Source organism: Sturnira hondurensis, unplaced genomic scaffold (genome assembly GCF_014824575.4).
Source record: "Sturnira hondurensis isolate 20B ecotype Veracruz unplaced genomic scaffold, ASM1482457v3 Scaffold0008640, whole genome shotgun sequence".
Lineage (NCBI taxonomy): Eukaryota > Metazoa > Chordata > Mammalia > Chiroptera > Phyllostomidae > Sturnira > Sturnira hondurensis.
This window is the reverse complement of record NW_028081271.1, coordinates 13,125,561-13,147,812: the sequence shown is the minus strand read 5'-3', so window position 1 is coordinate 13,147,812 and position 22,252 is coordinate 13,125,561. Positions and strand designations below refer to the sequence as shown.

At 37.1% G+C, this 22,252-nt stretch overlaps 1 protein-coding gene across 1 annotated transcript in view; it reads right to left on the bottom strand.

Moving 5' to 3' along the window:
• TNKS (tankyrase) overlaps positions 1–22,252 on the bottom strand; it is a 173,224-nt gene that overhangs the window by 51,757 nt on the left and 99,215 nt on the right. Inside the window, exons 6-8 of the mRNA XM_037055295.1 lie at positions 5,463–5,557; positions 3,913–3,979; positions 3,417–3,603 (exon numbers count right to left, since the gene is read on the bottom strand). Coding sequence (XP_036911190.1) covers positions 3,417–3,603; positions 3,913–3,979; positions 5,463–5,557 — 349 coding nt within the window. The remainder of the gene's footprint in view (positions 1–3,416; positions 3,604–3,912; positions 3,980–5,462; positions 5,558–22,252) is intronic.

The window sequence follows — 22,252 nt, the reverse complement described above, 5'->3', positions numbered from 1 at the left end:
GACACCTAGGCACACGTGTCTTACTAACTACTGCTCGTTATTCAAGGTCTCAGTTTGGATTCTCTGATGAGCCTTCCTAGGAAGCCCACCACACTTAAATTAGGCCTGTGTCACAGGGCATAGCACTCTGTCGTATCTGCTATGCCGGTCCTTATTGCCTACACAGTGCATTAGCTACTCGGTCAGCATCTGTTGCATGAATGCTGAATATTTATAAAATAATAGTCATGGTAGGCTCATGTAAATAATTTTTTCATTATAATCTCTTGTTTAGTGGTACATTATCACTACTAAATTCCTCAAAATACAGGACTTTGAAACTTCAGAAACCCCACATCCAAGTTAAATGAAAGTAAACCAGTATTTCCAAACAACAAAATTGTAGATTAAGACAGAATTAGGGATAAACTGAGAGAATTATAAACTGTCACTTGTAAAGAGCAGGATCCTGACAACTGTGAAGGAAGGTGGTATTAAAAGCTAATTTCAAGTAAAAAGTATGTTTTTGCTTTGCTCATCCATTTGTCTAGAGAAGTTACTCCTTTAAGTTCAACTTAAGGAAAAATGGCTCAGATGAAAACTAAATGGGCAAATTTATGAAAAGCATAAACAGTAACCTGTCTGGTGTAGGTTAGTAGACTGAGCGCGGGCCTGGGAACCCAAGGATTGCGGTTTGATTCCCAGTCAGGGCACATGCCTGGGTTGCAGGCCAGTTCCCAGAAAGGGATGAGAAGCAACCATACATTGCTATTTCTCTCCCTCTCTCCTTCCCTTCCCCTCTAAAGATAAATAAATAAAATCTAAAAAAATTAAAAATAAGATATTAATAATTGACTGATAAAAAAGCATAAATAGTAAGATTGCAGTACTAAGGAATTATGAAGCAATAATGCAATTAAACAGCATTCATATTTTCTCAAATAAGAAATAAAATATTCTGTTATCTTAGCTCTTTAAAAAGAAGTACAGTTTTCTGTTCAAATTGACTTCCAAATTTAAAATATTTCATTGATAAATACTCAAGATTGAAAAAATAACCCAGAGGGAAAAAAAAAATCTATCAATTATATAACTGTCCTTGTAAATGCAAGGGTTACACAAAAGTTTGTTTTTAAAACCTCAGGTAATTGAAGTAGTTAAAAAAAGTGGCAAAACTGCAAATTACTCAAACTTACCCTGAAAACTTAATATTTATAAAATGCCTTAAAAGTTTCTCTTTCTAAATCAGTATGAAACAAGACTGAAAGCTACAGTATTTTTCAGCTCCAATTATGTGCAGAACCCAAACTACCTTGTTCATTTGGCGTCATAAAAACAGCAAGTAAAAAGAATAGACAAGGGCAGAAACAAAATGTGTGTGATGAAAATGCTGTAAGCATAGGTCTGATGAAAATACTGTTTTTGTGATCTATCTGATGTTCTTAAAAAGCATTCTGTGATTGTGGACACCTGGGTAAAGCAGGGGCATGAAGATGAAAAGTGGGTTATAGAAGTTCCAAGTTCACTAAGTCCTTTTCTTCAGATAATTTCTTGGTAGAATCTTGTTAAGTAAAATAAAGGAGACACTGAGAAGTTCAAAAAGTTATCATGGAATTTCTTCCTCTATAAAACTATGCAAATTTAGGTTAAATCTTCATGTTTAGGTTAGAATCAGACCAATGAAATATAATTAAAAAAATCTCATAATAGTGGTCATACTTTGCAAGATGACTGAAAGGGAAAAAAAGTAAAATGGTGACATGGGGATTAAGCGGAGCTCAGGGTATAAACTAAAAGAAGGAAACGAGAAACAGATTAAAAATTAATACCATTTTAAAGCCTTATAGTCTCAAAATTATTTTTAAAAATCCAGAAATTAGATATTTTTTCTTATGTCTTATCTTTCTAAATTAATTGTGTATGTATTAACTCAATAATTATTGAGTTAAGCTCAACTCAATAACCTGAGCACACACACAGTGCCCTGCGCTAGGTGGGGGCAGGTGGAGATGCAGGCCTGGACACAGGTGCCACCCACTCAGGGCACTGCGAAGGTGCTAAGGATGCAGAATTTACACCCCAGGTCTTTCTAGGAATTTAAACTTCTCTGGGAGGATAGGACACACACAAAGAAACACGAACTATATAATGCAAGACAACAGACGGCGAGACGCATCTGATGGGAGAGAGAAGTGTGCTTCTGCAAGGGTTCACTGCCAAGACGTCTGCCTGGCTAGGACTGGGTTTGCGCCCTGTAATGTAGTAGATCTCATCTGTTCCAGTACCAAAATAAGTTGAAATTTCCACTGAAGATCACAATTGAAAAGATCTCTTTCTGTTTTAACATAAACTAGTCTAAAATGTGCTTTAATGTAAAAGATGTTAACATCATTTGAATATGCCCCTTTTCTAATGCTGTCATTTAAAGATTTCTCAGGTGTTTAAATCCAGTTACCTGACTCTTAGAATCCCAGGTAGAAGAAAAAATACCAAATGATAGACCAGTTAAAAAAATAGGTGAGTAATGCCTAGTTCAACTTAAACCTGAAATGCTCATATACAGAATTAAATACATCTAAATATTTGATATGACAAGTACACATAATATGGTAGCCTGAGTGAGGCCCTAGAAAAGAAAATGGATGTTATGTAAAAACTAAGAAAATGTGAACAGAGTATGCCCTTTAGTTAATAATGTTATCAATACTGGTTTGTTAATTGTGACAAATGCTCCATATTAACGTGAGGTATTAGTAACAGTAGAAACTGGGCATGGGGGATATGAGACCTCTGTAATGTTGTTATGACTTTTCTATAAATCTAGAACTATTCTAAAACAAAAAGTTTATTTAAAGTATATGTGTGTATGTGTATGTATGTATGTATGTATATGTATTAGTATTTTAGATTATCTCCACCAAATCTTAAAATTTATCTTCATGTAAATGTGGACAAGATTTTACTTGGGGTCTAACACACATAAGAAGTAAAGCGTGACCGCTCAGCACTGCAGGGCTGGGCAGCAGTGAGTGCTGGGTAACGTTAGCTGTCACCTACCACAACCAGGGATAGGAGCTCTGTGAGCGGCAAGATTTTCTTCTGGTTTTATGCTGCTGTATTTCCATTGCATAGTACATAGTAGGTATCAATAAATGGTTAGTGGCTGACTCATCCTCAGCCTTAAAAAAGGCGGTGGTGGGGGGGAGTCTTACCTCGTGAATTAGATTAAGCTTGAATAATAAATAATATGAATATAAGTTTCTTGTGGAATCATGAAGAAAAGTATATGATGAGAAATGAGGATTTTAAACTAGTGTACATGTCAGAATGGAAGGATATCATCCAAGTCAGACAAAACACCAGCCCTAACAACTAAACAAAAATGAGATACTCTAATTTGCAATGAACAACGGTGATTTGAGGATATAAATACATACAAGTCAATCTCTCCCGGAGCTCAGGAGTTGGAGCCATGTCCACAGCGCTCTTCCCATGGCAATTGACTAAAGTCGGATCAGCGCCATGGCTAAGTAACAAAGAGCAGACTTCCACACGATTCTTGGAAGCAGCCTCATGGAGCGGAGTGAACTGCCAGAGATCCATAGCATTAACACAGGCTCCATGCTGAGTGGAGAATAAAAAGTTTTAGGTTAGTAATCATTTCACTGGATCAGATAAAACTTAGAAGACATTTATTTCACTGTAAATGTCAGCTACAACTGTTTCAAATGTCAATGAATATTTTAATTATATTAATTTTAGCTTTTAAAAACAGTTTAAAATCAGTTGAAAGTTTTAAAATTTTAAGCAATGATAATACTTTAAAAATGGTTTTATTCTCCTAAAAAATCTTATTCAGTAAAAACACAAGAAAAAAACTCATGACAAGTTTAAAAGCAGCAAATAAAATTCAATATTTTAAATTTCCTTTACCTTTAGTAGCAGTTCTGTGACTTCATAATGACCATATGAACATGCATTATGAAGAGGCACAAGTCCACTAAATGAAAAAAAGGCAAATGAAATTTTAAACAACTTACTATAGTCATTTATCCAAGGAGTGCTAAGAAACTAAAATCTAACCAATCCCAATATAATTATATTAAAGATATTTTAAAGTATTTAACTAGATGATACAAAACACAGTGACTGTTTAACCTTTTGCATTTATTTTATATTTTGTGTATATAATCCTCAAGTATTGATAAAAACACTGATTAGAAAAGCATTTAGGCAAACGAAGAACATATGCTAATTGACAACTGCATGCTTTAAATGTAAAGTATTTACAGTAAATAAATGTTAATGGATAGAGAACTGAAATATTCCTACCATTCTGTTTGACTTTCAAAGTAATGTCCAGCATAAGAATAAAAAGTCCAAACTACTGTAACTTGCATTTCAAAGTATCATTCTACCAGTCAAAGGCCCCCTGTGCTGTACTTCTCTCGATGACTCACCTATTGTACACCCATCTGTTTCAGACATGCACAAGGAAACAGATGTGCAAGAGCACCAGGCATTTGTAGCCCTATTCTGTTGGGACGCCACTCACGCATGGCACAAAACCTGGCGCAGGCAAGAGAGAAACAGAGCACGGAAAGAAGGTCTGAGGTGGATGGATTCCCCCTCTGAAAACTCTTTCAAGTGCTGAGTTCTTTCTTTGTTTCCATGTTTCCTGATATAGAAAGGAGCAAAATGAAAGAAAACCCTCCTCCAGGGCTTCTCCTTTTTAACCTGGCAATTCCAAGAGTGTAATACAAATCTACTTTAGTTGGGTAGTAAGGTCAAATTATCTTTTTCATCTTAAAGTGGAATAATGAGAAATGTTATTTCAAATGCCCATCATATAGGACAGCAGACTTGATTCCTGTATCTCTGGAGACTAGACAGGAAAGTGGTACAGAGTTTTACAAACTACACCTTCCCATAAAGTAAACGGCATCACTGCTTTCTTTGATGCCGCCTCGCCCAGTCATGTCAACCTTCAAAAAGAACTTTTAGGTTTTCCCAGGTCAGATATCCAATATTTCATTGGGAAAAAGCCAAATTAGAATACTGTATACTTAGGATTTTTGTTTATTAATAAGGGATGATCCTTTCATGCCAGATAAATATAAGTATATTAAAAGACAATCAGAATTTTAAATTCGCTTTATCTGTCTTTCTGAAACGTACCTTGAGTTGAAAAATAATAATTGCAATTGAGAGAAACAAATTTTAACTTCAAACATTAGAATTGCAATAACATTAAATTAAGGAAATTATTATGAGAAGCATCCTTAATAAGTAGTATATGAAAATCAAATCAAATCAAAGTTGCAAACATTCTTAAAATGCAACTTGTTTTTTATGGGATATATGCAACCCAATTTTATGGGACATATGACCCATAAAATGCAACCCATTTTTTATGTGATATATGACCCTCTTTGCCTAGTGCTCAGCAACTAACCGTTAAAGGGAATAATGAACACACTTACCCTTTGTCTTTCGCATGGACATCAGCCCCGTGCTGGAGAAGCAGCTGGACTATGCGAACTCTGTTGTAGCCCGCTGCTAGATGCAAAGGAGTGGACTGGAAAACACACGAAAAACCCACATTCACTTCCTCAGATATGTAAATCTTGCTTTGTCATTTAATCTAGATTTGTTTAGATTTAAACCAATGAATGTTAACACACATAGACACAAAAGTACTGGGCCAGACTTCGTATTTCCTACCTGGATGAGGGACAATTCCCTCAGGTTCAAGAGTAAATGCTGGTTTCAGCACCACCCACCTGCCTCTCACTTGTCTGTGAAGGCCTCTGGTGATGGAGGCCTGCCTGCCTTCTGTGCGCTGTTTCTGACTCCCTCAGGGCGAAGCCCCTCTCACTGTCCTGAGAAGACATGTCAGGGCTCCCATCGCTCATAACTGGGCCTGTTTAAATCCTGTCCCCCTTTCAAGTTCTAACTCTTCAATCCCATTTCTACAATAAAGACTTACTCAAAATTTCTCTTAAATAGGAAAGGTTGAAAAGCCTCCCCTGGGAACTATCAGAAGAAACTTTAGTGGGAAACAAAAGGACAATGGACCATATTCATTCCACGCAGCTGCGAGCAATGAGTCAAAGCTAATTTGCTACATTGCATGCGATGAAAATGCCAAGGTAGTATTTAATTCTTTTATTTTATATACTACACATGCAGTATAAATACAAGAAGAAAATAAAGTTTCTTCCCAACTAATTCCTGCCACATTTTAATTTGAACCAAATTACTGAAAGGGTCTCTGTTGAAACTTAATATAGTAATTAAAATAAACTCAACTTTTAAAAAATCGGAAATAACATCATTTAATTAAAAGTTTCTCTGTAACCACAGCAATTTTTCCACTTTTGCTCATTCCCTTGAAGTTTAAATGCTGTAACATCTTTTCACCCGGGGTCTAATATACTTGTATAGTCTCTAATTTTTCCTGTTTTCTATTTGGGCCTTGAGATTTAATAAGATTTTCTTTTCCTTTACATACTACTCCAAATGTCAAGATACCGAAGAATTACTAAATACTGTATTATTTATTACTGCATTCACGGCACTTCACACATTCTATATGTTCTGACTGCCTCTAAGTTTAAAAAATATTTTTTGAGCAAAACACAGCTAATAATGAGACCTCAGAACAAGAATACTGAATAGGAAGTCAAGAAACCTGATTATATTCCTAGATCTTAGGAAACTGAAAATCACAATACCTATGTGTTTTACCTTCTTCATGTGTAAACAGAGATAAAATCACCTAACCATCTTAAAAATGAGTGAAAATAAAGTTTTCTCCTGTAGAAAAGCACTTTTAAAACATAAAATGCTATATAAAAAATAGATTAAAAATTTTGTATCATCAAACAACATGCCCATCCAAGTGTCTCCTTTTCAGACACATGGCAAATGTGACTGCAAATAATACTTCCATGGTAGATCGAGTTATTTTCAAGGACTGTTTTCCCCCTTCCTTCAGTATTTTAAAGATGTGGTTTATCTTCTGACTTGCATTGTTTCAGGCTAGACATCTGCCAGCATGCTTAATGCTGTTCCTTTGTACATGTACTTATGCGGGTTTTTTCACTCTGGATGCTTTAATGCACACTCTATTACTGGCTTTAAGCAATTTGATGATGTACCTTAGTATAATTTTCTTAATTTTTTCCCCCTTTCTCTCACTAACTTGTTGAATTTTTTTAGTTTTCACCAGATTTGAAAAACTTTCATTTATTATTTCTTCTAATACTTTTTCTCCCCTCTCTTCCACCATTCTCTCCTTTAGAGTCTCCAGTTACACATATATTAGGTTGCTTATAAAGCTTGCTTTTAAACTTAACAAGCAGGACTAGTTTCTCTTTTTCGGTGAGGCATCACCCTTCTGAGTGCTCTATGACATCTAATGAATTATGAGGTTTGCCTACTCTGGCGGAAGGCAACAAAAATGATTGCAGATTCTATGTGAGTTGCTAGGATTGCTATCTTTAATCTTTTTTGGGTGGTGGTTCTATCAGCCTCAGGCAGGTTCATCACACCAGTGTAACCCAGTACTCAGTTCAAGACAGTAGAGAGACCCTTAGCAGATCTCCAGTGCTTTCTTCTCCGTGCAGCATTCCTTCCCCCTGGTCCTCCACCCTACTAACTCTTGCCCCATGGTCTCCTTATAGATCTAAATCCATCTTCTCAAATCGGGGAGATCACTGGGCTCCTTCTGGGTTTTGCCAACCCGAGTTAAGGCCTGGAAATGCTGACTAGGCAGTAAAACTTGAGCAATCACATAACTCAGCTTATTGTATTCCTCCTGTCTCTCAGGGATCACTGCCAGGTACTGCCTGACGTCCAATTTCTGAAAACCATTGTTTCATATATTTTGTCTAGTTTTTTTTTATTGTTTCAGGAAGGAAGGTAAAACAAGCCCCTGTTATTCCATCTTGGCCCATTTTCAGGACTAAATTGCCCTTCACACTATAGCTGGGAAGCTTCCTCCAGAGACGATGATGGCTTTGGAGAACTGGTCAGTAAGTCAGTGAGCTCTGGTAAAAGTCACAGCTGAGATTTATAACATTATATGGAAACTGTGACATCGTCATTGCTGATGTGCAAAAAGATTTTCCTTTTTCATACAAGTATGTTTCAAAAACCATACTTGTATATAGTTGATTCAATAATAGTTTTTATTCTTGAAAATGAATAAAGTTACTAAATAAATGAATATATACATGATTAATTTAGAAAGATAAGACATAAGAAAAAATATCTAATTTCTGGATTTTTAAAAATAATTTTGAGACTATAAGGCTTTAAAATGGTATACTTTGTTTTTAAGCTGCTGAAATGTAACAGATAAATCAGAAGGCTCTGTAACTGACAAGGTGTAACATGACAGGGAGACTGAAATAAAGTATCTGTGAGAAAATGGAGTTGAGGAGTGAATGTCAAAAACTATCAGGAAGCAGAATTGATAGAATCAGATGACTGACAGGTAAGGAATACAGAAGTTCTAGTTTGGAAATATCAGTGACAAACGAAAGGAAGGAAGGAAACGGGAATGAAGAAGAAAGGGGAAGGAGGGCAAGGAGAGGAAAAGAGCTCAGAGGGAAGGAATCTGAGTGCCTGGCTGAACACAAATCTGCTCATCAGTGGTATTCACTCAAAGTGTTAGCATCTGCCACGTATCTGGCACCATGTTAAGTGCTAGGGATAGAAATGAGAAGGCTCTGTACTCTGCCATTATGGGCTTTCCTACTCCTTAAAAACATAAAGCCCCTAAATGAAATATATATATATATATACAATATTGTTTTATTCAGGACAAAGGTGAGTGAGGACAAAAGTCTAATTTCTGAGGAGTCAGCGAGGGAGCAGATATAATTAAAGGTGACGAACACTGCGGAAGTTGGAGATGCCACGAGAGGCTAAAAGACGCACCCCCACCCCACTCTAGAGGCCGGTACAAAGGAATGGGTAGAAAGTCTCAGAAGATCTGCCTCCTGGGGAAAGACTGGAAGATGAACACAAATCATTGAGGCAAAAGGGTGGGAAACTTTATTCCAGGTACTGTGAGGAGTATATATTAATACCCAGTGGCCATGGTATAACTGAGGAACTAATAAAATTTCAGTGGCCAAGTATATAATAGTATGAGATTGGGGAATATGATAAGAACTATGGGAAACTCCCCCAAGGACTTAAGGCAGAAAATTCTTAAGACTGAAGTTTTGGGAAGATCATTCTAGTTACTTATAGATAAAGAATTGGATGGGTCGGGCAAACCCAAGGACAAAAAGACATAACGGAAGACCACAAAACCAATCTAGGAGAGAGTTAACAAGTGTCAGCTAGCAAACTTGGTAGCAGCATCTAAGCAGAGGTAGCTGAGCTAGGGGAGCGGATGAATTCACAAAGTAAATATAGAACAATATGGGTGAGATTTTCCAAGGAGTCTTTCTAATGTGGATGCTAATTATGCAAACTAAATAGTATCACTAGAAGGCACATAAAAATCCGTAAAATGCAGGCAATAAATCCGAGGGAATGATATAAAGCAAAAAAGCTAAAAGCATGAATTGCAAACAAAGGATGATTTACTTATGCTACTAAGAGCCCAGAAGTTTTTCCTCTAGAAAAAATTTATAACTAAACATCACATATACCAAATGATATCTTTTGATGCAAAGCAATTACCATCATGTGGCCCAGACTAAATTTAATGAATGGTTACCACATAGTGAGAACTTTACACCCCGATTGCCAAGTGGCAAAGCAATGATAAAAGTAATTTTCTAAATGGTAGGATAATTAACAGAGCATAATTTCAGTTTTGAAAAAATAAAGCAGACCCATTTGTAAAATACTCACACATGTTATTTGACAATTTTGTGGTGGTTGTAAACTAGTAAACACAAGAATTCAACGTGACTGAGACATCTTAACATCTCAATTCTTAGCAAGAATGAAGACATCATTATACACTGCAAGTTTGTACACCTCAGATTTATTCTTAAAACAGATTTTGTTTTTGATTGGGAATAAAAAAACGATTTTATTTATTTTTAGAGAGAGGGGAAGGGAGGAAGAGAGAGAGGGAGAGAAACATCAATGTGTGGTTGTCTCTTGCCTGCCCCCTACAGGGAACCTGGCCTGCAACTCAGGAATATGCACTGATGGGGACTCGAACCAGTGACCCTTCGGTTCACAGGCCCATGTTCAATCCACTGAGCCACACCAGCCAGGGTTGATTTGGAACGTTTTAAAAGTCAAATGTGGACAGTGATAAAGTATGGAACAATTGCAAATACAAAAACTGTTATCTAAAAATCTATCTAAATATTATTCTACTCTAAGAAAATATTTTCATATTGTAGAATGTTTATGAAAAAAGAATCCTTACTTAAAGAAGCTCCATAATTCAAAGTTATCTTCTTGGAGTCAGGCTACTTAAAAAAAACGTGCACATATATCTTTGTCTTCTGTGATACAGATCTGCAGGGTACTATAAGGCATTATAAGGCATTAAAGGTAGCTTTAAGTTATCCTACGCATACACCCATCACTAAAATGGTGACAATCGACAACCCTAATACAAAACTGTGGGTGCAACTTCAGCGTAAGTCTGGGTAAAGGCCTTTAAGCTTTGGGTTTGCATTCTTGCTTCGCAAAATTTTAAGATATGTGGTTTTGGACTAATTCCTTCATGCCTCTGAGACTTGGCTTTTAATGTCTGTAAAATGAGAATTATAATTCCTACCATAAAGGCCATTTTATGGATTAAAGATGACTATATAAGGCACCTCAGAGAGTATCACAGAGAAAAAGCTCAGCAAATGACAGTTATTGCTTATTAACTATCTTACACACTTAGACGTTTTTAATGGTCATTTACCAGTCCTCATCTTACTTTACCTATCAGCATTATTTGACATAGCTGATCACTTCTTCCCTCTTGAGATGGTATCTAGGACACCTACATACCTACCTCACTGGTCACTCCTCAGTCTTCCTTTCTGGTTATTCCTCATTTTCTTGACATTGGGGTATTTCAGAGCTGTGTCCTTGGACCTCTTTTCTTTATTATTCTACTCATTCCTGTGGTGATCTCATGCAGTCCTGGGGCTTTCAATAATATTCATACACTGACAACTTAATTATATCCCCAGCTCAAGTCTTCTTTGCTGAACTTCAGTCTCTCATAATCAGACTTCCTCCTTGACACCACCATAGAGATGGACATACAGAAGACATCTCAAACTTACCATGACCGAAACGGAGTTCCTCGAATTCCCAAATCTACTCTAAAGAATTTCCTATTGCTGTTAACGACAACTCCATCCTTTTAGCTTCTCAGGTCCAAATCTGAGAGTCTTTCTTGATTCCCATCTTTCACACACTACGCTCCCTGCACCAGACAGAATTTCTATTGGTGTATCTCTAAACATGTGTAGGGCCCAATCACTTCTCACCACATCTACTGTCACCACCCTGGTCTAAGCCATCATCCTCTCTCAGATGATTGGTTGTTAACAGCCTTCGATTTGGTCTCCTTGCTTCCAGCATAATCTTTTTGGAGTCTACACAGCACGGCAGCAGACCGATTCTGTGAAAGTGTGGTAGGTACACAAATTCCTCGCTCAAAATCTTCCAATGGCTCTTCATCCCAATCCAAGAAAAAGCTGGTCTTTATAATTGTCTAGATGGCCACAAAAACTCTCTCCCATCACTCCCTCCAACTTCCTGACATATTTTATTCTGCTTCTCTTGGCTCACTGGACACAGCTCAACTGCCATAATTATTCATCAGCCGAAGCCCCTGGGAATTAGACTGTGCTAGGTGAAGTATTTTCTGGAAAACCCTCAGATTCAAATTTAACTGAATCCACCTGAGGTGCAGGGGCTTTGTTGAGTGCTTTTTTCAAGAGATACAAATTTTTATCTCATTCAATACTCCCTCAAGCCCTTATTACAGTGCCTTCATCTTACAGGTGAAGAAACTGCGGCTTGTGCCCAAGGACACACAGCCAGCTCCTGGCGGAGCCAGGATGCAAACCCAGGCACTCTGTCTGATTCTCTTCTTCCCCACCAAACCAGGAAAAACCTTCATCAGGAGCACTGCAGACAGGGAGGGGGCGGGGAGGAGCTGAAAGGAGGACTCCAACCTTTTACTGTGTACACTTTGGTGTTTTTTATTTGTACAAAAATACGTACTTGCTTAGTAATTAAAAAGAAAGAGTGGTAAAAAAAAGTAAAATGCCCTCTCAAAAAGTTAAAGACCTTCCAGTAACAAAATATTTTCCCACTCGAATTTAATTTCACATGACTTCTTAACAAATCCAAACAACAATGGAAGATAAAACATTACCGAGGGTTAAAGAGCAAAATAAAAAAATCTTATGGATACAAAATGCAGCTATCAGCTTTGGAAGACCTACATATTATCATGTGTCTAGAATACTAAAATTCAATTTCTAGACCTTTTTTTTCCACTGAGAAAGAAATAGTAACTACTTCTCCATTTAAGTGTATTATCGCATATTCAATCCAGAGGGAATTTTAGCATTTATATTTTAACACAAAGCACATATTGCTCTCTCTCAAATGACTGCTGGGTACAGGGACAGAGTTCCCTCTTCTAGTGGTGCTGAGACAGCTTCTGACGTTGACAACGCCCGTGGAGACAGAACACCCCAACCTCTGTGACTTTTCATGTAGGCAGCATAAAATATTAAAAAAGTTAAATTTTATCTTTTAAAACTATTATTACTGTTCTATTTTTATAAAGTACAAAATTTAGGGCATTCCTTTTATAAGAGATTCCAAAATATCAATACTCCAAAATGAGTATCTTTTCCTCTTGTTCTGTCTTTGAACAATATTTTTGCAATAAAAACAAAATAAGAAATTTACCAAAGACTGGTCCTAAAACTATCTGTCATAATCTTTCACTAAGACTTCTCATAAAATAATGCAGTTATTTATTCATGTTTCTGTCTCTTCTAAATCACTGTGAGGTCAATGACACTGGAGATCTGAATTTTATGTTTCAAGGGCTTAACATAGTATATCATAGGTATCAGGGCTTTGAAAAAGTGGAAGTTATTGTCAGAGTTCGATTTATATTACCAAAAAAGAGAGAGGGACAAGAATAACCCAGCTTGGTGAATCTGACTTTAACTTTATGGAAAGTGTTTACAACTACATTTCTATGCAGGCCTGTGTGATGTGTGATGTGTGACACATTCCGGAGGAAAGAACAAAACCACAGCTGTGAAGCCATGATGTTAAGGCATCAGAAAAAGTTGTCTACCTGCATGAATGTCCAGTGTATATTGGTTTTCTTTGGTGGACATGCAGTTGGAATTTTATCGAATCCTTTGGAATTTTCCAGACTGGGGTGACCACTCACACTGGTTTGCCAAGGACTTTCCTGGTCCTAGAAAACCCATGCAGAATGGCACGGCTGGTCACCCTGCTCTAGCCAGACTTTGTACTGAATTAGTTTCTTGGTTTTGGGAGCGCTCCTGAGTCAGAAGGTTGGGTATGTCTGTGTGCACACGTGCACAGGCCAGTGTGCCCATGTTTTTGGAATGAGACAAGACTTACTATTACTTCACCAAATTAGGACATAAGTCCTCTTAGGAGTCACCTCAGAGATACACAAAAGGTACTCCTTCTATCCAACGATTCATTTCTTAAAAAGACACAGTTGCAGTTTTCCTCAGTCCCACACCAGCTCCATGATATAACACACTATTCAGATTCTCCTTCCAGATTCTCTCTCTACTGCTACAATCACAAAACGGTTTCCTAAGATAAAACTCTGCGATCTTTTCAGCACTTGAACACTCATGTACTCGCCACCCAGACTCAACATACATTAAATTAGTAATTATTAAGACTCTGTTGCACTGGCTTCTGGTATGACTTTTATCTTTTATTTTCACCACTGAAGTATTCTGAAGCAAATTCAAGACTGCAACATTTCACACCTACATAAATGAAAAATTCTAATACTTATTTCCACTTTTTGATATATAAAAATTTGTTTTTCCAGATCTAGTTTCAAAAATGAAGCTCTATTTAAGTATTTTCTGTTTTATCTGATCTCAATATCAATTATTTCACTTACCATTCTCCAAGAGAATTCCCTATTAAATTATAAAAATAACATTTTCCATAAAATAATATAAAGTAAAATGTTCTATTTCTCCCTCTAGTCCAACAAACCTCTTTCTCAAAGGTAATCATTTTACAGTCCACAGTTTCATTTGAGATATTCTTTTGTGTATATAAATGTGTTTTTCTCCGGTTCTTTTTGCTGTTGTTTTGTCAAACAAATGGATTGTTATTTCTCTGCAATTTGTTTTTTTTCCTCTTAATATGTTAGTACATGTGGGTCTATCTAATTATTCCTACAGTATTTCCATTTCATAAGTGGACCGTAGTTATTTACCCATTGCCTATAAATGGACATTTAGGCTAGGCTGTTCCATCTCTGTTCTGGCTATCTCAAAATACATCTCTTTCAAACTTATTTGGTTAAGATAAATCAATGTTTCCCTTCTACACATAAAATACTGTATCAGCCATTAATATAAAATTCCCAGGAAAATATAATAACTACATAATCAAAACTTACTAAATTTTTTAGACATAGAGACATGATTAAGTGATATATAAATATCACTCAGTATATAAATAATATATAAAGATATATAAATCAGAATCAAAATAAATTAAGAGCTAAAGAATCAATATGGGCATGAGTCCATGGAAATAAGTATATCTCACCACCTCTGCCAATCTTTTTAAGGGATATTTTAAGTAGTATAATGAATATTAAACAGTGTACTTGAAGTTTCTCAACTCTTGGGCTATTATAAAGAAAATTAAAAAGAAAAACTGTATCTAGAGAATAAAAATGAATAAACCAAAGTAGAAACAAAATTTTAAAAATATTTTATTTACATTTCCTTGCGAAGTATGTCTCCTCTAACTGGACTTCCCTACAGATCACACATTACTAGGTCCTCCTATAAGAAGGCTTTCCTTCCCATTCTGAGCCTTCTCCTCTGGTCCCGGACCTCTCAGTCAGCCATCCTCTCAAACACTGGGCCTGGAGCAGACCGCACCTCACCTTAGATACCGGCTCATCTCAGTGGACTATGTCAGGACTACTCATTAACAGACACAGTACTACTCCAACAACACAAGCATGTGTAACATTTTAATGCTTTTAAATCACAACCTTTGTAATGGGGAGCTGGGTGACAACTGTACTTGGCTTCCTCACATAGTTATTTTAAGGCTAAAAAGAAATAGAAGATACCAAAACATTTTAAAAACAAAAAGTCTTTTTTGAAAACAATAGCAAAATTTACTGGGTATCTCCTACATACCAAGTACTGTTCAAAGTATACGATTTGTATTAACTTGTTTACTTCACACAACTACCACCAGAACTAGAAACTATTAGTACCTCCACATAACAAATGAGGAAAGGGCGGGATAGGGGGACTAATACAGCAAGTGAAGAGCAGAGTCAGAGATCAAATCCATGGTCTGGCTTCAGAACTCGCATTCTCCTTTCCTGTCCTCTGGCTGAGTCCCGAGGTCCCGGAGAGGATGCTTAGAGGGGAGCTAGCTAGGGGAAGTGGCAGGGAACGCCTGGGTAGCTCAGACTACTTCAGCACTCCGACCACAGCGCCCCACACATCAAACCCCGTCAAAATAAGGGTGTGACCGAGCCCTGTGTCCATGCTCTAGAAATGCAGAACTTGGAACAACAGAAGTTGTTGAAAATAGTAAGTGCTGAAGGACAAGGAAGAAGAACAAAACACTGAAGTTAGAGAAGATAATTTACCTGCCTCTTCCCAGTGTAGGGTTTTTCTAAGGATCTCTAATAGATAGTCATTTGGCCTCTTCTTGAACTCAACCTTCTAGTTGCCTCAACTGCTTTTATAGAATAACTTCATGAATACCATCTTGGTCACCCTTTAACTGCTCAACATCCCTCCGGGAAGTGTGAAACCCTACATTCAACACTAAATTCACATGTGGATCCTCATTTTAAAAAAAAAAGAGTTTTCAAGCAGAGCAGATGACAAAGTCACCTGATTGTCCGGTACCCCAGGGAAGGTTCCCATGCTGCACTGGGTGGTCAGAGGAGCCACAGTTCAACTCCTCCCCCAAACGAGAGTCTGAATTCCAGGCAGACTGCTGACCAGAGGCAGACTAATGGTTGGTATTTTACAGCCCCAGAGGATGTTCCCGGAGTAACATGCACAGCCTTCTTTAGAAAGGGACCTATGGCATTTGAAAATGTGTTGAATTTATGAAGTATCTTATAGAACTAAGATTCTACAATCCACCTGCTTTGTCCAGTAAGAATTTATTTTTAAAGTGATAATATAAAGGACTGTCTTTATCTTAAGTGCATATGTGCACGGGGAAGAGAAAGGGAGAAAGGAAATGAACAAACAAGGAACAACAGGAAATCCATAGGGTGATCTTTGTGCGAATAACACTCTGAGTGCCAACTTAATTCAATTTTAACTTAATATTATCATTGTGGGAACTCCAAGGGGATTCTTCCACAGCCAGAAATTTGTTTCTTTTTCTAGCCTCAGAATCAGCGGAAAAATTGAAATGTATGCATGAAAACGAATTTCTAGCTGCCTCCTCTCTTAGGGTTTACACGGAAAAAAATGGTTAGCACTCTAAGAAGGTACGACATCATTTTGCATTGTTTAATGAGAAACAGGTGGCATGCTTTATGGAAACCAGGTTTCTTGGTCTGATAGTAACCTGATGTATCACAGTTTTTAGAAAAGAAGTTTTCACACTACCCAAACTCCCGTGAATTATTTTCACAGTTAATATTTACAATCTTAGGTTTTCAAATCTACACACCCAAGATTCTAACTATTGTTCAACAAATAACTTGTTTTTGAAACAGGGAACGAGTTACACTGATTGGCATTTAAAGATTATTTATGAGAGAATCATTCCGCCTTAGGTCATTAGACAGGCATTTTAACTGTGTACAGAAGGAGAATGATAAGTTCCTTTAGCTGATTTTAATGTGATTAAGAGCTCTAGGAGTTTTGAGATATGCTGTTACCTCAAAGTTCCTTCAGTGGTAAAGTCCTTGTTATTTCTGAGTTTGCATACTTGAATTCAGCAGCCAAAGGTACACATCTGTAGAGATCTCTAGTTCTGAGCCCTGCCCATAGGCCCCTCCCCCTATTCTCACGGGTACTGAGCCCTCTCTAAGGCTCAAAGATTAATTTAATGGCTATTATGGTATTCAGAGTAGGATATTGTGATGTCACTATTTAAAAACTAAAGTTATCTTTACAGAAGGAAAAATCAATATATGAAAAATTTTATATTTGGAGTTAGCCAGCTTCCAAATGTGCTTGCTTGGCCAAATACGCATTTCAAAAAATGATGCAAAGTATTTATGGTGTTTTTAAAATTTTACTACTGATGCCATTCTTAGTATAGAAAAATGTTTTATTAGTCACAGAAAACAGTCTTCTTTTAAATAGAATACATGAAAATTCTTCATGCTTTTGAAAACTTCCTTTTATAATTCTAATTTGATTGAACAAGTGCATGGATGAATGCATATGTTTGTGGGAAGATGAGAAAATAAGGCTTCCTGAGCGATTATAGTTCTTCTAAAAGTGAAGAAGAAGAAAAAGGTAGTGTGACGAAAATAACTGAGTGTGATAGCATCGTGTTGCTCTCCCCCAAACTTGTAAGTGGCAGCCCTCACCCTAGGTGTGATGACGACACTTAGGGAGGGAACGTTAGGACGTCCCTATGATGAGGGAGTAGCCCCTATAAAGAAGAGACGCCTAAGAGCTCGCTTTCTCTCTCAGCAAGTGGGCCCCCTGCCCCACCCCCCACAAGCCAAGAACAGAGACCCTCATCAGAAATCCACCTTAATCTTAGATTTCCCAGCCTCCAGAACTGTGAGAAATAAATTTCTGTTCCTTAAGCCACCCAAACTGTTGTATTGCAGCCTGAACACAACGACTTAAGAAATCAATAGTTTATGTTGGTTTTGTATTACAGCCAAACAACTGTTTCTGATAATATTAATTCAAAGCTACCGATAGCTTCAAAGTTCTTAAATCCATAATTAACTCTTCACTTTTTTTTTCTTCTCATCAGGCGAGAAGAATTTCTGAAAGTAGGCTTCTCTTTGTACCTAAGTATGCCTTTTTACACAGTAAGATTCACCCTTTACTAAAAGGATTTTAGAGCTTTTTGCAGAGTATTCCATGGTCAACTGATATTAACTGAACAGGTTAAGCCAAAGAGATCATATTCATCATAGGGGTATTTTAAAATCTCTTTATCACGTAACAACTGACACATAAAAATACGTGAATGACGCCGCCCACCACCCCACTTAACTGAGGAACCACCGACAGCACTTTGCATGTCTCTCCCCGTCCCCCTGTTCCCTTGCCACACCGCCACGTGGATACTGCTGTAGTTGTGATCTGTCCTCTACAGAAAAAGTCCTTTTAAATGTTGACTCTTGCCATTTTAAAAGGATATTCAGGAGTGTCTTTTTTTTTTGATTATTTGGCTTTTAAGTCAATTTTAAATAATGAATCACACTCAAAGCAAAATGATGTAGTACTCACTCGTTTTCCATCCCTCAATTACAAACTCAAAACTGCTAGAAAACTTGTGCTCTCTGAATATAAGAACAGGAGAAGCCAAAGTTAGGAGGAGGGTGGCTAAGCAGAACTAAAATGAACTCCTTAATTTACCACCCACCTTTTTAACACTGTGGTCTCTTTCTACTAGGAATTCTTTTCTCAAAGAGAGCTCAACTGGCATGCGTCCTAATTACCCTCAGCAGTAGAAATGTTGTGCTTGACAAAATAGAGACTGTTTTAGGAGAAGTGATTCCCTAATGAAAAATAAAGACATTTTAATCCCTTGTTACAAAATGAATATACATAAGCATAAAGATTTTACACAATACATGCCAACACAAGTGGGCAACAAAACTTGCTCTAAGGGATTTCTGCATTACAGTAAGACATGCGTTGCTCAGCAAGATATACTTTCAAGATGTGATTTCATGAGATATATAATTAAACCTAAAGTACTTGAAGAATTCCCTAATGCAGACTTACTGCTATTGACCTTCTCGCAACCCCAAGTGACATGTAAAGTATGACCCATGAAAGTTGAAAATTAGAAAATGGTATGACCTTCTTTTCTACCAAAATTTGGCAAGAACAGAGGATGATGATAAAGGCCACTAAAAGCCATAGGGAGTCAGGCATGTGCCCACAGGTGATGCTAAAACTTTCTTCGAAGAGGAGGCTCTATATAAATTATTCCCATATCAGAAGTTTTTACTTACGTGGCTCTTACACACTCCAGCTCTCTACTGTGGTAGTTACTACTCACTGATAAAAAATAAATTACAAAATATACCACAATCTTAAAATGTTGAGTTGAAAGGTATCTTACAGCTAATGTGGCCCAGTCCTTATCTTTTAGGCAAAAGAATTGAGAACTCAGACATATAAAACACTCGCCATCATCACATACCTGGTAATAATGTTAACTTCAAAATCTGATGATCTAGTTTCAAGTTCCTGCTTTTTCTCATAATACCATAATCCCAAAAGATGCACATGAAATTATTTTATGCATTCTGAGGGGGAAAAAATCTTAAGTTCTAAGATACAAATTCAATATATCTAAAGAAATAATATTTGGGGATTTATTTAAAAATCTTCACTGTTCTGGTAAAAAGAAGCCCTGGCTAGTGTTGCTCAGTGGATTGAGCACAGGCCTGCGAACCAGAGGATCGCGGTTCAATTCCCAGTCAGGGCACATGCCTGGGTTGCAGGCCAGTTCCCTGCAGGCCAACTCCCAGCAGGGGATGCACAAAAGGCAACCATACATTGAAGTTTCTCTCCCTCTCTCCTTCCCCTCTAAAGATAAATAAATAAAATCTTAAAAAAAAAAAATCTTCCCTGTTCTTCCAAGGAGCTATGATATAAGAGAACCATTTTCAGTAATCCACCTGAGAAATGATGCTATCTTTTGTTGCTATCAAATTATCTTTTGTTGCCCAAAAGATAATAAGCATGGATTGAACTATACTTCCTTAGAGCAGGGCAGTTTAGTAATTTATTACTAGATAATAAACTATCCCAGAAATGGCAGGTTTGCCTGGCTGCTAGGATGGCTTATGCCACCTGGAGGCTGGAATGGGAGTGCTACGTCTGGATGCTCGAATGGGGAGCGCAGATGTGTCTCTGGCTAGAGGCCTCAGCTCTCCACATGGACTTCTCCCCATGGCTGCTTGGGCTGCCTCATGGCATGGCTGCCAAGTTCCAAGAGAGAGCATTTCAAAAGCAAGAAACTGGCAGCTGCCAGGCCAGTTCAGGGTCTAGTCCTGGAAATGGCAAAGCAGCCCTTCCCCTTTATTTTATTCATCAAAGCAGTCTGGGGGTTACCTCAAACTCTGTGTAGGGGGACTAGACAAGGGCATAAATAATAAGAGGCACAGTTCATTAAGGGGCCTTCGAAGTAACAATCTGCCATATAAGGATTATTAAAATGCTGGTGGAATATGATATTCAGAGAAGACTTACACTGAAGGAGCTGTTGAGCAAGAACACCGTGCGAGACTATGACAAATGTATACAACCCTAAAGTTTAAATATAAATACAAAAAACTGCACAAATTCTGCATGTTCTTTGTGCTTCATAGATGTGCTTTATGGAATGCAAATGAATACTGTGGCATTATTTTTAGCCAAGTATACATAGCTCAGAACATATTTCTGAATTTATAAGCTGCTAATTTAAACAAATTTATTAAATGTGATGTTAAGTGGTGAGGGGGCGAAGGTCAAGCTCCAAAATAATTAAGTCAACTATATGCTTTGTAGATTACCTGGTAACCTACATTTTAGCTAAATACCACCTGGGACTGAGTCCAAATAATAAAGACAATTTAAGTGGGGAAGTGTGGTATGTTGGAGTATTCAGTATGTGTCCATCCTAAATATGTTCAAAAGCTTCAAAGACGTTGCAAAGGTGTAGGAATCTAATTTACTGAAGTTCCAGTATGTGCTACAAACTGTACACATTAATCACATTATTTCATGTAATCACCCCAAATGCCTTGTGGAATGGGATGATTATTACAAACTGTATACGTTAATCACATTATTTCACTTAATCCTCCAAAATGCCTTGTGGAAAGGGATGATTATTCCCATATGAATGAATACGCTGAAAACTGGATAGTCAGTATACACTTAGAAAATGAATGAGCAGAGAATCAAATCCAATCTATCTGACCTCAGAGCCTATTTGCTCTTTCAATTACACCACAATTTTTTTATCTTCAAGGGATGGTACTAAATTCTACTTTATTTCTTATTGATCTCTATTTGAAAATAGTTTTTAAAGCACTTCACTTTTCTCTGTTTCCAGAGTCTTATTCATTATTAACTATTTTTTGGAAGCAAACATTTACACAGTAGAAATGTGACATTTAAAAAAACCCTTCAGTTAATCTTTCTGAATTTAAATCATGCTCTCCCAACTGCCTGTTATTCCAAATTTGTGGTTTCTTATAGAAGAGATTACATGTCTAAATGCTATTGCTTTGAAAATAAAAGGGCCAGAAAAACAAATCCCACCTTAAATCTACACTTCATAATTGAATCACAGCAAAAGAAATCATACATTTGTTTAGTGTGTTAGCTTCAATGTAATGAATAATGTTTTAATCATTCTAACAATGTTTAAGCTCCTTGTAAACCAATACCACTGAACACTTATTTATCTCCCATGACAGTTGAAACAGTAACCTACACTTGGAAAGTACTGAGTGCTGGTTAAATGAATGAAAGGAGCAGAAAAAAATCTGAAACACCATAAATTACACTGAATATTTTATAAAAGTAAGTTACCAACCAAATATTAATTACTTTCAATATTTGGTGACACACAATCGCAGCAGCAGTAGGCACTGCAGAGACACACAGCGCTTGCGCTTGCACTGAGGAGTACGTATGTACCGTAATGCCCAACTCCAACCTATTCACTGTTCTAAGGAGGTGATACGTTTAGAACATTTATTCGAAAGAGATAAAGGCAGCCAGGAAAGGGAACTAATCAGAAGGACCAAAACTAACTCTGAAGAGGGTTCAGTGTTAAAACAATTTGAGATGTATTCAAATATTTTCACTCA